General features: G+C 53.6%; 1 protein-coding gene across 1 annotated transcript in view; it reads left to right on the top strand.

Moving 5' to 3' along the window:
- The window catches only part of FGF18 (fibroblast growth factor 18), a 32,257-nt gene extending 20,194 nt beyond the window's left edge, over positions 1-12,063 (top strand). Inside the window, exons 4-5 of the mRNA XM_039235741.1 lie at positions 4,106-4,212; positions 10,975-12,063. Of these exons, the coding sequence (XP_039091672.1) occupies positions 4,106-4,212; positions 10,975-11,241 (374 nt within the window). The 3' untranslated portion in view covers positions 11,242-12,063. The remainder of the gene's footprint in view (positions 1-4,105; positions 4,213-10,974) is intronic.
- The last annotated feature ends 650 nt before the right edge of the window (positions 12,064-12,713 follow it).

The raw sequence follows: 12,713 nt of genomic DNA on the forward strand, positions 1-12,713 counted from the left end.
GTCAGGATGTCGTGAGACGCTACATGATAAATGTAAGTTACTGATACTTTCCAGAGGGGCGGAACTGAAAGCCACCTCGGATGCCACCCAGGCCTGGCCCAGAGAGGAGCAGGGCTTTTCCCTTGGTAATCCTGAGGCTAGAGACGGGTGGCTGGGAGCCCCGGGTTCTAGCGAGAGCAGGGGCAGCACCGGAGAGTACCCGTGGGGAACAGACTGGCTCCCAACATCTGCCCTGCTTTGAGCAGCCAGGTGCCTTTGGGCAAGTCCCCACACCTCCCTGAGCCTCGCTTTCTTTAACGCTTAAATAGTATCCTCGTATCTCCTTCACAGAGCCATTTATGCATTTCCTAAAATGTACTTGTTGCTCATTTACTCTGAGCTGAGTCTGGGCTAGAAGTCACAGTGGTGAATAAGACAGATAAGTCCTTGCTGTGGTGGAGCTTACCTTCCGGTGAATAGAGACAGACAGCCTAGAAAGGTAGCAACTAAGACAATTTGGAGAAGAGCTCTAAGAAAAATGGAGCAGGGGCTGGGTAGAGCTGGACCAGGGAGGGTGGTGTGACATCGGACAGTGTGGCCAGGAAAGGCCTCTCTCAGGGAGTGACATTTGAGTGGCAACCTGAGAGATGAGAAGCTACTAGGGGAAGCTCCAGGTAGAGGGAACAGCAAGTGCAAAGGTCCTGAGGTGGGAGTGTGCTTGGTACACTCAGAGAGGAATAGCAAGGAGGCTTGTTGCCTGGAGGGCTGTGAGCGAGGTTGGGATGTAAGAATGGTCAACAAGGGCCAGAGTATGTGCCCCATATGGGTCCCCATGAAGAGGTTGGATTTTAAGTGAGTTGGAGATCACTAGGAGGCTTTTAGCGGGGAAGAGATAGAATTAATTTTATATTTTTAAAGGCTCTCTCTGGCAGAGGGAGGAGGCTGTTGAGTTGTGCAGTCTGGAGGGGATGCTTGGAGAGGAGGTCTGACGAGGAGTGGAGCCAGATAAAGTTCCAGACTCCTCCTGCCTGGCCTCGTACAGGCCTCGAGAATGGAACTGAGCCCAGATGAGGTTTTTAGCTCCTGAGAGCTGCATGTTGGGGACTTGGGTCATGAGAAGGGGGAGCATGCTGCTGAGCACGAGGTAGGCTCTGGAGTAAACCTGGCCTGGGCAGCTGGGTCTCACTCTCCATCTCTCTCTCTCTCTCTCTCATTCTCTCTCTCTCTCTCTCTCTCTCTTTCTCTCTCTCTTTATGAGAACTGCTGCTGCTATTACTCCCTGCAGACTTTACATAATTCTGGCCCAGCTCCCTCCTCATTATGTCATGCGCTGAGTGGAGTCTAGGTCACTGCAAGGCTTGCTGTGGTCGGAGCGAACAGCCTTCTGGCTCCCTGGCATGGCACCTGGGGCAGGCCTTCCCCAGACTGGGGTGGGGGCAGCGAGGCTTGCGGGGGTGGAGGTGCAGCCCAGCCCCAGCCCCAGGCCCTTGGGACAGCTCAGGAAAAGGCCAGGGCTTCCTGGGGTGGGCTGTGGCTTCCGAGCATTGAGGGTTGGAGGGCAGGGAATGACATCTCCCCAGAGTTAGGGGTCCTCCCCTGGAGCCCAGGCCCCTGCAGAAAGTCACATAGACTTGCTGCATTGCTCCTTGGAACCTCAGTTTCCTAAACTGTAAAATGGGGACAAAGACACTCACGCTCGTGGTGATGTGTGACTTCACAAGGCTCACGTGGGAGCAAGAACGGTAGGAAATGTTCTGAGGACAGAGGTCTAGGCACGTGTTGGGAGAAGGGCAGACAGAGCGGTCTCCCCCTCAGACTCTCTCGGGGTTGCCTGGGCTGCGGTCCTGGGGCCTAATGCCCTTCTTACAGGCAGTCTCCCATTTCTATCCCTCTCCTAGGCTCTGCCCCAGTCCCAGAATAGGCTTGAGCCTCCCCCTCCCCTTTGCACAGGTAAGGAGACTGAGGCTCAGAGGGGGCTGTGGTTCACTCAGGGTCGGTCACACAGCCCGGCATGGCAATGCCAGAAATGGGATCAGACCCCATAAATCCAGCCCAAGGCGTTTTCTGATGAGCTCACTTCTCAATGTGGGATGCCTGCTACCCTCGAGGATGCTGAAGAAGTTCAGGTCAGGGGGCTGGCCTGGGGAGGCAAGTCTGGCTCTACTTCTGCCCTTTTATACACATCTGATTGTTTCCCCCACTATGGGGAGTGTGTGTGTATGCGCGTGAGTGCATATTTTAGGCAAAAACAGTTTTGTTTTGCAGTTATTAAGAAATTTAAACACCAGCTACTTGCCTTACCTGGCCTCTGAGAACAAGGGACTAGGCCCTTTCTGCCTTCATTTTGTGGAATCCTCACAATAACGTTTGAAGACTAGGGTTGATTATACCCATTTTATAGGTGAGGAACTGAGGCCCAGGGTCATACAGTTGGCAAGTAGGGCCAGGGATTCATACCCAGCTCTGTCCATTCCAGGGCTCTCGCCTTTGCCTTACATGTGCTGTCTTCTTTAGAAGCTCCTGGGATTGGAGACTTGCCTGAACCCCATGAGCTCCAGCCTGTGTGGGGCAGATGCAGAAAGCAAGCCCCAGGCCGCTCTGATGTTTGACCCTGGGTTCCCAGGGAGACTTATAGGGAGTTTGAATTAAAGGGGAGCGGGGAGGATGCAGGGCTCATAACCCCCTATCTCAGTGTTGCTTAATATGCTCCACTCAGTGTTTACTAGGGATGGGGGAAGGTGGAGAGAAGAATGTGCCTCCCCCTCCCTCCCTGTTTCTAGAATTACTAAATTCTTGTTAGATCTTTAAATTTTATGTAAATTCTTCTTATTTTCCTTGGAAAGGTGGGGTATCATATTTTAATTAGTAGTGGTGTCAAAGGAGGGCTAGATTAATTATTGGAAATCCTGAGTTCCAGATGGTTTTAATTTTCACAGCAGGGCACCAGGGTATATATTTTTAAATTTTTTTATTAAAATCATACCTAGTGTATTTTAGGGGCACTGAGGTACACTCTTTGTGGCTCCAAGGATGCCGTATTTAGGGCTATGATTTTTGTTATGGAGAAGCAAGTCCCTTGTCACTGAAATTAAAAGTTTGTGGGTGAGGGAGGGGCAGGTGCTGGGAAGCAAAGGGTCAGAGATGGGAGGGTGAGAATTGGGGAGGGGGGTCATAGGCAAAGAAGGCAGCAGTGGGAGGAGGTGCTGGGGAGGGAACCAGGCACAGGAATTCAAGTCCAGAGAGAGAGCTCAGAGAGGGGACATGGCCTACCAAAGTCACACAGCCCCTTACTGGGGAGAAAATATGAATTGGCAGAGGGACAGAGAGGGGTCTGGACACGGTTTGCCTATTCAAGGGACAGTCACCCTTTGACTGTTTGATTTTCTTAGTCAGGCCTTGGGGCTTTAGCTCTGGACACCCATCTCCTGAGGAAGGCTCTGTGGAGAATGGGTGGTTTAGTGTGGGGTCTCCTACTCCAGATCAGGGGATATTGGGTCCTGATTGGGACTTCTGGGCTCCTGGAAGTTATCCTCCTTGCAGCCTTGGTGGCCTTGACCGAGGAAAGTAGAATATCCTGAAGAGAGCCTTCAGATCCCAGGGGCCTTGACCCTCCCCTCCCTGGACCTCCCCTACTTCAAGTGGCAAAAGTGTAGACGGGACAGTAGCTGGGGTTCTAGATGTTTGCCCTAGGGGAAGGGGCCTTTGGCCTACATTTTGGAGGGAGTAGGGTGATGTCCCCAAGGCATGGTGCGCGCATACCCATGCAAACTCGAGTGTCCAGAGATTGCTACTTCTCTGAGGTTATTCATGTGGCTGTCCGCCCCGTTTTGGGGAACAGAGGTGAGGGGCGGTGGGGCTGGGTGATGAGGGGACAAGGGCACACTGGTGTTTAGCCACAGGTGGCAGAACAACCCTCCAGCTGGAGCCATGTAGGTCCCAGTGGAGTCAAGAGAGGCTGGAGATGGAGAACAAATTGACGGATGGCTTCATCTCCCGAAGGGGCAGGGTGCTCCAGTGAGACCTCACCCATGCCTGTTGTTGGAGCCGTGAGGGGTCCAGGGACAGGGTCAAGGATCATTGCCCCTGGTAAAACAAATGTGTCTTGTTCTCCTTCTGCCTTTCGAAGCCCAGCTCCTAGTGGAGACAGACACCTTCGGTAGTCAAGTCCGGATCAAGGGCAAGGAAACGGAATTCTACCTGTGTATGAACCGGAAAGGCAAGCTCGTGGGGAAGGTGAGTGATGGTTGGGAACTCCCAGGGTATTTGGGTGGGATCCCCTTGGCAACTCTGGGGAGCTGGCGCAGGGTGCCCGAAAGGGAAAACAGGCCGAGTGAATATGTGTGTGTCTGAGAGAGATGCCAACTGTATGCTCTTCCTCTAGCCCCTTCTCTGCCACCACATCACAGCCTGCCAGGCAAGGGTATCCATGGCTGGGACTTTGGGGAGCATGTAGGGTCCCGGTCCCTCCTGCTGGATGTAGCCCTTGCGGGGTTTGGGGGGCTTCCTGCCTGCGTGTGCCTGCTGTCTGGGACCAGGGATGCAGCAGGCCAAGGGCTGGGGCAGCAGCACTGTTCTAACATTGCAAGAGGTACAGTGTCCTGAAGCCACCGCCTCATCAGCGCTGGGCCTCATGGCTCTAGCATCTCAGGAAGATTATATTCCTTTGGAGTAGGCAACAGAGCTGCATGTAACAAATAAGGGTGGGGGTGGACCCACAAAACTGGGGCTCTGAGCTCCCCCAGGGGCTGCTTGGTGTCCCCCTTTGTCCTGGGCATGCCTGTTTGTGAAGTTCATATACTTGCTTCCTTTGGATGTTCCAGTGGAAGGTGTTCCTGGCAGTCGCTGCCTGCTCGGCCTGCCCTATGGACCCTTCCCTTTGCAGGGACCCTACTCACCCCCATAGCCAACTTGTATGATGCTTCCTGTTGGGCAGGTAGAGTGAGGCTGGGTGGGGTTGGTCCTAATTCTAAAGAGGATGGCTTTTCCCGCTTGGGGGCGCGGCCTGGCTGCTGATCTGCATTTATTATACCTTGTTGGGAGAAGGAAGCACAGCCCCAGTTTCTGTTTATTTCTCCCCCCCCCTCCAATTCCTGTTTAACACATAGTTTCCGTTTCCCTGAATCCTCCAACTCTATCCCTCTTTCCCTCCTCCACACCCTAGTGGCTGGGGAGAGTTTAACAGGCCAGGGACTTGAGCCAGAGTATCGTTGCTTATTATTTGTTAATAATAACAGTACCAAAAGCTTCTGTTAATTGAGCACCTACTTTCTGCCAGGCGCTGTGCAAAAAAAAAGACTCCCAAGTAATCCCACGAGGGCGGTACCACTACCATGCTCATTTCGCAGATGTGAAAGCCGAGGCTTGGCCCCGGGCCCAGGCACTTGTCCCGGGTCCCACATTAGAGCTGGGCGGGATTCAAAGCCCAGCTCGGAAGGCAGTAGTGATCCCAGCCACACTGCCCACACCGCCTGAAGCTGCTCGCCGAGCACAATCTCAGTAATCGGCAGAGCGCGGCCCTGGGACGCCGAGGAGTGGTTTTAATTAGTGATTCACTTTCCGCGTCCCGGGGCGGCCGGCCGGCGAGGGGATCGGGGCAGGGGCGGGCCGGGCGCCGGGTCCCCTGGCCTGGCCGTGCGTTTCCTGTGGCGGCGCTGCCCGGCCCCGCGTCAGGCGCTTTGTTCTCCTGCCCGCCCGGGCCGCCTCCCAGGCCCGACCTGCCTGCGGCTGGCCGCTCGGCTTCCTTTTCTCGCGGCTTCCAGAAGCGGCGCGCGGCAGCCCGCCGTGCCCGGTGCCCGCGCGCCCCCCGCCCTCCCCGTCCCGTCTGCGCGCTTCCCGGCAGCTTGACCCCAGGAGGGCCGCGCTGGGGTCAAAAGAGCAGCCCCGCTCCCCGCCGCCCACCGCCCGCCCGCCCGCCGGCTGGCCGCTGAGTCACCGCTTCCACAGGAGCCGGCTCCGATTTCCTGCCCCCTCGCCCTCTCTCTCGTCATTAATATTGGGGACGGTTCAGCTGGCGCTGGCGCTGAGCTTGCTGGGCTCGGCGCAGCCCAGGGAGGGCCCCCTCCTTCCCGCTCCCCTCGCGGCAGCTCCCCCATCTCCCTACAGGCGCCTGGCTTCTGGGCTGGCCGGGGGGCCCAGGGATGCCCCCCAAATCCACCTGCCCCAGGATCGCCCCGGGCAGGCCCCCTGTTGGCCTCTGCGGAGCCCAGTGCTCCTTACTGTCTCTGGCCCCTGCAGCAAGAAGCCACAGGCTTTTGGGGTGCTGTTCTGTCACAGCCTCCTAGGCAGTCAGGCCCCAAGGTCCTGGGGTTACCCCTCCGTCCTTCACTGCTGCTCCTGTCTCCGTTCTCATCTCATATTTTGCCCCAGCTGCCCCAAGGCTGCCAGCCTCAGGCTTTTTTTGCCTTTGCCCACTACCCACCATCCATGTTCTAAAGCGCATCCCTTGTCCTCCACCCCCGACTCATCTCAAAACCCATCCCTGGGTCCGCACTATCTACCAGAGAAGGGCCACACTCCCTGGGGAGACACACAAGGCCCCGGGGGGCGGGGGGGTCTCCCTGGCCTCAAAGCCCTGCCACCCATCCTCACGGTTCTGAAGCCACGGACGCATAACACTGCCAACTGCCACCCCCCTGGATGGGGCTTTCAGCGGGCTTTGTACACGCTGTTCCCTCTGCCCAGATTGCCCTTCCCTGTCTGTCCCCAGTCCTGCTCAGCCTTCAACAGCTTCTCCCTTCCCTGACCCCTCCTCGGACAGCACACCCACACTGGAGCCCACAGTCCCCCCCACGGTCCTCTGTCGCCTGTCACTGACCTGACTTGTCACGTTTGCCTGTGTGCCTGCGCCTCCCAACTAGATCAAGAGCTCACTGAGAGCTGATTCTCTGTGTTCCCGGACGGAGAGCTGCAGAAGCACCCACCAAACCAGTAGAAAAATAGTTCTTGCTTTCCGAGGATGGTCTTAACCTACTGCAAGAATTATTCACGTCGGGCCAGGGAGTCAAGTGCCCTGACTGCTGAGCCTCGATGTCTTCATCTGCCGAATGGCAGTGATCTTGCTGGCATTTAGTGGGCACTTGTTACATATTCCTTCCCTTCCCCTTTGAAGGCAGGCCACGAAGTTACTCCTTCGCCTGTGGGAAGGAGTAACTTCATGGCCTCAGCTTAGGCTTTGGTTGCTCTGGAGTGGCCTAACTGGATAGCTTTCTTGGGCGGTCTTGACCATGGGTGCCAACCTTACACATCTTTGGCCCTGGCTGGTCACATGCATGGAGCCTCGAGCAGAGGCCTTTTCAGATGTTCTGGGCCCCGGCTGTAGCGACTTCTCTGCTGCATTGTCACAATCACATACCAAGGCTCTACGCTGAGCCCCTGCATTCTCAGGCAGCCCCTCTTCTTCCTGCCACCTTTCTGGGACCCTACATCCCTCTCACTCCCAAGAAGGAGTACACCCTCTCATTACATAAACAGGTGCTGGGTATGGAGCCCTTGGTGCTAAGTAAGCGCCCCCTGTCCCCATCTCTGACTATTCAATCCAATCGCCTATATGAGCCCTGGTGAACCTTCCTTGGACCAGGGCAACCGAGGGCCCCAGACCTTTCAGGGCAGAGGGGTACCCTGCCCACCACCCCAACTTTGTGAGGACTGTTTCAGTTGTAAGTGACCTAAACCCAACTCAAAAGGCCTTAAGCAAAAAAAGAATGTTTTGGCTCATCTAACTTAAAATGTGCAGGGGGTAGTTACAGTTTCAAGTAAGACCGGATCCGGGGGCTGAATGATGCCATCAGGATTCAGTCTTCAGATCAAATAGAAGGAATGGGACTCCGGTTGGGAAAGGAGGAGGTTAGAGGTCATGGGGCGGGGGGAGGGAGAGATGCTCAAGTTCTACCTAATCACCAAGGTTCTAGGATGGGATATTCATCCTGTAAATACTGACGATCTGCCTTGCCCGAACCAGTTGAGTCAGCATTTCCAGAGGTGAGGCCCCAGCACAGGTTTTTTTTTTTTTTTTCACTTTTTAAAAAACCTTTGCAGATAATATGCAGGGCCGTTACAGGCAGTCAGGAGCAGAGGTATGGGTCAAACCCAGGTGCAGCCTGCCTTTAACTTCGTATGTGCTATCTGAGTTCATGGGGGCGCTTATGACTGTCACCGGTGCCATGGCTCCTCATGAGGGGCTCCCGGGCTCTCGGGTGCTGGGAATTTCAGCTCTCATAAGTAGCCCCAAACACATACAAACACACGTGCCAGGCACTGTGCTAGCTCCTTGCACGTCCAGGACCTTGCGTGGGCCTTGGGGAGGTGAGGTGCCTTGACAGTCCGCTCCCACTCTTCTACGGCCTTTCTCCTCATGCACCTCTCTGGACAGAGGAGAAATGAGCCACGGTGGCACATGCAGGTTAAAACCCGGCTCTGCCTCTTGCAAGCCCCATGACCTTGGGCAAACCCTTTTGCCCTCTTTGAACTCTGTTTTCTTCCCGCGGAGAGAGCATCTACGTCAGCAAGTTGAGAGGACTCAATGAAATAATGCATGTGGAAATGTCTGGCCTATAATTGACCATTGATAAACGCTGAATGCGTGAGCGAATGAATGAGTAGGGAGACCAAGTGGGTCAAGCAGAGACTTTGGCCCTCTGCTTGCTGTGTCCCCTTCTTAGCACACCCCCAGAAGGGCCTGTCGTAGCTCACGACTGTCTCTGGGACATTAGTGAGGGATCCAGGAAGCAGAGCCTACTTTCTTTCAGAGGAAAGCCTGTTGGTGGGTCACCGCCACCATTTCTATCCCAGAACCCTTCGTTCGCTCAACCACAAATGCTCTGGGCGCCCGGACCTGTGCTGAGCCCTGAGGGCAGCTGATGAGTGGTCGTGACCTGCTCAAGCCCTTGGCTAGTGAGAAGGCAGGCAGATAAGGAATTGCCCTGTTGGGGGGTGGGAGGAGGAATGGGTGCCAAGGGAGAAGATGGAGCACAGAATCCAATCACTCTGGATGCTTGAATGGAGTCTTAAAGGAAGAAGAGGAAATACCCAGGGAGATAGAAGGCAGTGAAGGAAAGCTTCCCGGAGGAAGTGGTTACTGAGCGCAACCTTGAAGGATGAAAGTGGTCTTCCAGGCAGTGGCAGGCACTCCAGGGTGGGGAAACAGCATGGGACAAGGCTTTGTTCAGTTTTCTCTGACTGTTCCACGGAGACTGGCCAGAGGACCTGGGCCCAGGTAGGTAGGATAGGCAGCTTCCAGAATCATCCATGGGGGGCCCAGAGACCCCTCCCCTCTGCCTTGCGCACATGCCCTGCTCCCCTCACAAGAGTCCCTCACTGCTCACCCCTACACCGTGCTGCCCAACACGCACTGTCTTTTGGGGCCTATGTGCCTTCCAGTCCCACCCCCTGCCACCTCCGCAGCCTCCTTGAAAGATCTCAGCCTCCAGACAATGTTTTCTTACCCTGCCTGTCCCTTTCTGCAAAGTTCAGCACTTTGTCTGCAGGACCCAAGCCTGCCCTCCACTCAAAGGTGAACGTTCCTGGAAGCTCCAGCCTGGTTTCCACTTCAAACAAAAGGCTGGAACTCGCACCTCAGTCTCCACGCACAGCCAGACCGCCGGGCTTCCGACTTGGCCGGGTGTCCGTCCGTAACGAGGAGTGGGCCTGGCCTAAATTTGGAGACGTTAGTTGGAAACTCAAGTGCTGCCAATTCAGGCCTTCTACCTCTGTGTGCTTCCCACTCTTCTACATGGAGCAGTTCGGCTGTCCCCGGGCAGGCGGGGGAGGGGAGGTTCAAAGCCCTGCCTCCCACCATCCTTTGTCCAGATCCGATCCAGGGAGGGAGGCCAGAACCATCAGAACCACCTGCTCTTCAGAAATAGTTTAGCAGGTTCCTGCTATGCACGAGACTCCTTTGTAAGCTACATTCCTCCCAACATTTTCTGTGATGCAGGGGTCACTGTCCCTGTTTGGTAAGATGACGAATCCGAGGTCTAGAGAGTGGAATTAACTAGCCTGGGGTCACATAAGGAAGTGTTAGAGTCGATGCAGCATCTGACTCCAAATCTAGTACTCCTTGTCTGGCATCCCTTGTCTCCTAGGGAATTCACACATCTGCTTGGGAGCCTGCCATCTCAGAACCAAAGGCATAGGCTTCGGGGTTTGGCCATACAAAAACCCTTAGTTTCAGAGATCCCCACCCCTCTTCACACCAAACATTTAAAATGCACCATATCCCATATTAAATGGGATTTGAATTTAACTATATTGCAGTAGAGTTGAGTGGCAGTTCAGTAGCTGACTTTATATCAGGTTTTGTGCACATGTGCAGGGACTCCTTTCTGTTGCAAGTGACAGAACATAATCTCAACTACTTTAAAGGAAATGAGACATTATTGGCCCACATCACAGTGAGGTAATGAGCTGCAGATGCTGCTTGGTCCAGAGCCCAAAGGATGTGACCAGAACTTGATTTCTCTCATTCTCTTTGTCTTGGTTTTACTTTTTCTGTATTGGCTTTGTTGTCAGATGGCGTTTCTCCTCCTGGTGGTAAAATGGCTGCCTTCGCTTCAGCCTTACATTTTCCTCAAGTTTAAATCAGCCTATGTTTTTGGGGATTGCTTCTACAAGGGTCCTTAGGAACATTCTGATTGGATGACTCATGCCACATGCCCAACTCTGCACCAGTCCTGGGAATAATGTTTTATTGGCCAGGTCTGGGTCTCTTGTACTAGTAGAGTTGAGGTGGAAACCCTTGGCTCTAGGGTAGACGGATGGGTTCCTGAATGACGATGGGAATCTATTACCTAATTGGCAGGTAGAGAAGAAGGCAGGCGTCAATACGATGAGCCTACTCCACAGATCCAGGAAGTAAAGTTGCTGAGGACAAAGCTTAGGTCAGGCCCTCTCTACTCTCCCGAGCCAACCCTCAGTCACCTGTCTGTACGCTGTCCACATAGCTCTGCCCTTCATACCCACCCTCCCTGTCTCACATCGTTATTCTCTTGCCTCCTATAGCCTGATGGCACCAGCAAGGAGTGTGTATTCATTGAGAAGGTCCTGGAGAACAACTACACAGCCCTGATGTCCGCCAGATACTCTGGCTGGTACGTGGGCTTCACCAAGAAGGGGCGGCCACGGAAGGGTCCCAAGACCCGGGAGAACCAACAGGATGTGCACTTCATGAAACGCTACCCCAAGGGGCAGACGGAGCTGCAGAAGCCCTTCAAGTACACCACGGTGACCAAGAGGTCCCGGCGGATCCGCCCCACACACCCAGGCTAGGCTGGCCCTACTGCAGCCCCCCAGGCTGCTCCCAGGCCCACACTCACACTCACAAGAACTGCATCAGAGGAATATTTTTACATGAAAAATTAGGAAGAAGCTCTATTTTTGTACATTGTGTTTAAAAGAAGACAAAAACTGAACCAAAACTCTTGGGGGAGGGGGAGCGATAAGGATTTTACTGTTGACTTGAAACCCCGTCTGTGACAAAAGACTCGTGAAAAGGGACTGTTGTCAACGCACAGGTGCTTGGCTCTCTCTAGGAACCGACAACTCTAAACTCGTCCCCAGAGGAGAATTTGAATGAGGAAAACGACACTCTTGAGAAACCAAAGTCCTTTTTCCCAAAGGTTCTGAAAGCAAAACAAAAACAAAAACAAAAACAAAAAAAAGAAAAAAAGAGAAAAAGAGAAAAACAAAGAGAAAGTAGTACCCACCCCCAAACTCCCCTTCTTTTCCAGTCCCCTCTCCCTGTCCCAATCTCCAACAAAAATCGCTCTCTGGTTTGCAGTCATTTATTTATTGTCTGCTGCAAGCTGTCTTCAGACACCGCGCAGGGAAGGCGTGCCCCTTGGAATTCTCGGCGCCTCGACCTCCGACGACAGACGGCCTCGTCCAATCAAGTGACCCTGCATTGCTCGCAGTTCTGGAGGATGCTGCTATGGACCTTCCGTGACTCACATGACCTAGTACACCAATGATAAGGGAATATTTTAAAACCAGCTATATTATATATATTATATATATATAAGCTATTTATTTCACCTCTCTGTATATTGCAGTTTCATGAACCAAGTATTACTGCCTCAACAATTAAAAACAATCGACAAATTATTTAAAAAACCATGAGGTGAGTGGTGGTGGGGGGTGGGAGGGGCACATACAGAGCTCAGACAGAGTGGCCCCTTTGTGTTTCAGTCTTCTTGGTCTTGGTGCTGAGAGCTGGGACCTCACTCATTCATTCATTCGCTGATTCACTCCCCCCTTTCCCGCCAACTCCCCCATCCCCACCCCACCGTGCTTCCACGCACTGTTCTAGGCCCTGGGAATGCAGCCTTAGCCAAAGAGATCTTTACTTCTGGAAATCCTCGCCTTCAGAGAGATTACATTCTAACGAGTCACTGATTGGATGACTGATTCAGTCATAGGGTCACACACATTTGCTCCGTACCTCCTGTTATTCTGTGTACTGGGCATTTATCAAAGATAACACCAGAAAAATTCCAGCCTGCAGAGAACGTCAGGTATTCACTGATTCATTGCTTCATTCATTCATTTATTGATGGAACTACTTATTCAACGTCTATTTATTAAGGTCTTACTGAGTGCCAGGGACTGTTTTAGGTACTGGGAATTCATCAAAGGACAAAAGAGACAAAAATCATGGAGCTTGCAGTCTAGGAGTTATTGCTTGAGTCGTTTGTGCAGCCCATGTCTGGATTCTGCCAGGAACAGGCTGAGCAAGGCGGTGG

Source organism: Hyaena hyaena, unplaced genomic scaffold (assembly GCF_003009895.1).
Source record: "Hyaena hyaena isolate Hyena2069 unplaced genomic scaffold, ASM300989v1 scaffold_102, whole genome shotgun sequence".
Classification (NCBI taxonomy): Eukaryota; Metazoa; Chordata; class Mammalia; order Carnivora; family Hyaenidae; genus Hyaena; species Hyaena hyaena.